At 34.7% G+C, this 3413-nt stretch overlaps 1 protein-coding gene across 1 annotated transcript in view; it reads left to right on the top strand.

Moving 5' to 3' along the window:
* Positions 1 to 3413, top strand: part of dnah6 (dynein, axonemal, heavy chain 6) — a 78539-nt gene that overhangs the window by 40020 nt on the left and 35106 nt on the right. Inside the window, exons 48-49 of the mRNA XM_016443423.1 lie at positions 588 to 740; positions 893 to 1033. Coding sequence (XP_016298909.1) covers positions 588 to 740; positions 893 to 1033 — 294 coding nt within the window. The remainder of the gene's footprint in view (positions 1 to 587; positions 741 to 892; positions 1034 to 3413) is intronic.

Below are 3413 nucleotides of genomic sequence, written 5' to 3'. Positions count from 1 at the left end.
TGCTATTTGTCCTAAATGCATTTAGACTAACAGTTAGAACACTTAGGATTGCATTTTCATCATGACGCCGTGGATATTTGTAGCAAAATTCAGTGCGGCTTTGAAAATGCATTCCGAGCTGACCACGCCCACCCTCCGTCAATCATTGCTTCAAGGCACGTTTCAAGGCACGTTTGGATCGTTTGAAACATGGCGGTTGGAGATCTGATAAGATTGTTGAATTCACTGGCAGATGAAGTGGAGCGTGAACAGAGAAATATATGAAGCGTATTCCATGCTAAAATCAAACGTTCGTTCCAATGACCAATCGAACGTCTATCCGAACGTCTTGAGCTTTGAGCGTTTTACACTGCAGATAAATCACATTCAATTAATGTGAAGATCTAGTCAGGGTTCTCAGTCCTGGAGGGCCAATGTTTGTTTTTAAGCCAAATTTGTATAGAGTACAGTATAGTATAGAGTTCAAGTTACCTCTGAGTGTTACAATTATAGGATATTTCAGAAACTTAAAAAAGCTACTACACTTTACTGTAATATGAAATATTGTTACTGAAAAATAACTGATTTGTTTTTCTCATCTGTTTTAGATTGTGGTGGAAGAGTTCCTGGAGGATATTAATAACATGCTGAACTCGGGTGAAGTACCAAACCTCTTTGAGAAGGATGAACTGAAACAGGTGCTGGCTGCCATTAGCCCCAAGGCTAAAGAGGCCGGCATCTCTGAGGGAAATAGGGATGAGGTACATGATACAACTAACAACCATCCAATCTTGCAACATGGCCATAACCAAGAGATCTAACCAAGTGCAGAATGTCACTATATATTCTCAGCTGCTCTGCAATTCTGTTTAGATGTCAGTTGTCTTATCTCTGTTTGTCTTTGTGTCTTCAGGTCTTCCAGTTCTTTATCTCTCGTGTGCGTGAGAAGCTGCACATAGTGCTGTGTATGAGCCCTGTGGGCGACTCCTTCCGCTCACGCTGCCGCATGTTCCCATCACTAGTTAACTGCTGTACCATTGACTGGTTTGTACAGGTCAGAATACACCTCCTCTCTTTTAACACTCGTTTTCAAACCAAAATCACTGAGCAGTGAATTCATTAAACACGTTTCCACTAAACTGCTGCGCATGCAAACCCCTGCCTGTACTACCCGCAACCAAACTTAACCATGCAGTGTTTCACTATGCACATTTAAATGAAGTCATTGTTATTCTTTTTAGCGCCGCACACATTTCCTTTCTATGAAATCATTTTCATAGAGAGGAAATGTGTGCAATAAAAAGAATATCAATGACTTAATTTAAATATGCACAGGCAAAGGCTTATTACAGATGTGCCTTATTCATAAAAATCAGTGCTATTTACAGAAAGCAGGTGGTAGGCAGAGTTTTAATCGGCCTGCAAGATGGGCAATTGTTTCATGCACATAGCGTTCGGCAGTAATTTTTGGGCTTGTTTGCTTAACTTGTTTAGTAAATTGGTTGCTAAAACAACAGACAGCGAATGCTAACTACACTGTCAGTGGGCACAATTAATTCTTAGTGAGTTCCCCTTAAAGTAACATGAAAGAAAGTAGAAATTCAATGAAACCTGAAGGCATCCTGAAATACCCACGGACACCTGAAGTGGTGTATACTGTACATACACTACTGGGGGATTTTAAAGGCTTCAATGCTCTTAATGATCATCAGGATATTTATTTGATAAAAAATACAGTAAAAGCAGTGATATTGTGAAATATTATTAAAATCCAAAATTTGAAATTAAAACGGTCTTTTTTTTTTGTATTTTAGTATATTTTAAATAGTAATTTATTCCTTTCAGGGCAAAGCTGAATTTTTTAGCATCATTACTCCAGTCTTCAGAGTCACGTGATCTTTCAGAAACCATTTTAATATGCTGATTTGATGCGCATGAACATTTCTTATTATTATCAATATTGAAAGCAGTTATTCTGCTTTATTATTTTGTGGAAACAATGATACTTTTTTCAGTATTCTTTGATGTATGAAATTTCAAAAGAGCAGCATCTACTGTACAAACAATTAAAAATAAATCTCTATATATCTCTTTCACTATTTCTAATACACAGCTATGAAATGAGACCAAACCAAATAATTGTGTTGCAGGATAAAAAAAATAATAAATATATATATATATATATATATATATATAAAATGTGGCCTGTCTAGTTTTGGTCTACATCAGGAATATGAGCACATTTATTCTCCATGGCCAATCTGTCCAGTAATGGCATGGGACATTGATAAGGGAAATTGCTACCCCAGTCCCTAATATAAATATTAAAGAGTCACTTATGCAAGACAGGCAGCAGTATACCAAGATGATAAGGAGCAACTCTCATTTTTGCTCATGTATATACTTTAAAAAGGCTACTTATGCATTCCGCCCTTACTCACCCCTACAAGTCCATTGCTTCAGTTCTCTGTTTTCACAGTAATCATGGTTGGGAACAGGGCTCTTATCAGTAGCTGATTTGCTCATGTCTAAAGGCATAACAATGTGATTTTTGACTGGTGTTGTTTAGGCCCTGAGAGAGAGAAATGGAGCGGAAGATGGGAAATAAGTAAATGAAACAGCCAAAGAATGTTTTAAGTAAAAATATGCATACTTCTATCTCAAGCTAAATTAATAAAATCTGTTATATAACAGTTCTGTTCCTTGAATCTGAGTGAGCGACATTCCAAGAGTGCTGATATAGAGTAAATCCATATAAATTTTCTGCTAGAATATTGAATAGAAACTCCAGAAGATATAAATGGTCACTTTCTGTTCATTATGCCATTTAAAATGAAAGTGGTATTATGTAAAAAATGTGTTGGGGTGATGGGGGAATCAAAATTCACAGACGTAAATAAAATATAATTTAACATAATAATAATAATAATAATAATAACCAATACATATTTTCAACAAATTTGTCAGCAATTTTTGCATTTAAAATAAATATTTAAAAATATATAAAAAACTTTGGTGTAGACACAATTTTTAGTTACATTTTCACATTCTTTGTAATTAAATTTCACATTTATTTTCGCAACACATTGTATTAAACCTGAAATTTTGAAGTAGAAAGAATGAAATGGTATTTTCTTGTCAAATTTACTCCAATAATCTTTGTTGTATTTACAACCTTTATTATACAGTGGACTGGCTATATGGACATGCAAAATATATATACCTCTTATACATATTTATAAAAATACACTACAGTCACATAAAATAATATTTTTATATATAGAATACATTTATAATCAGAATCAGAATCAGAATCAGAAAGAGCTTTATTGCCAAGTATGTTTGCACATACAAGGAATTTGTTATAGTGTCACAAGCTTCCAGTACACGGAGACAACAACAACACACAGATAATAAAAATGAGATGTGAATAA

This window comes from Sinocyclocheilus anshuiensis, unplaced genomic scaffold, assembly GCF_001515605.1.
Source record: "Sinocyclocheilus anshuiensis isolate Anshui unplaced genomic scaffold, SAMN03320099.WGS_v1.1 scaffold85, whole genome shotgun sequence".
NCBI classification, from domain to species: domain Eukaryota; kingdom Metazoa; phylum Chordata; class Actinopteri; order Cypriniformes; family Cyprinidae; genus Sinocyclocheilus; species Sinocyclocheilus anshuiensis.
This window is presented reverse-complemented; position numbering and strand designations above follow the sequence as displayed.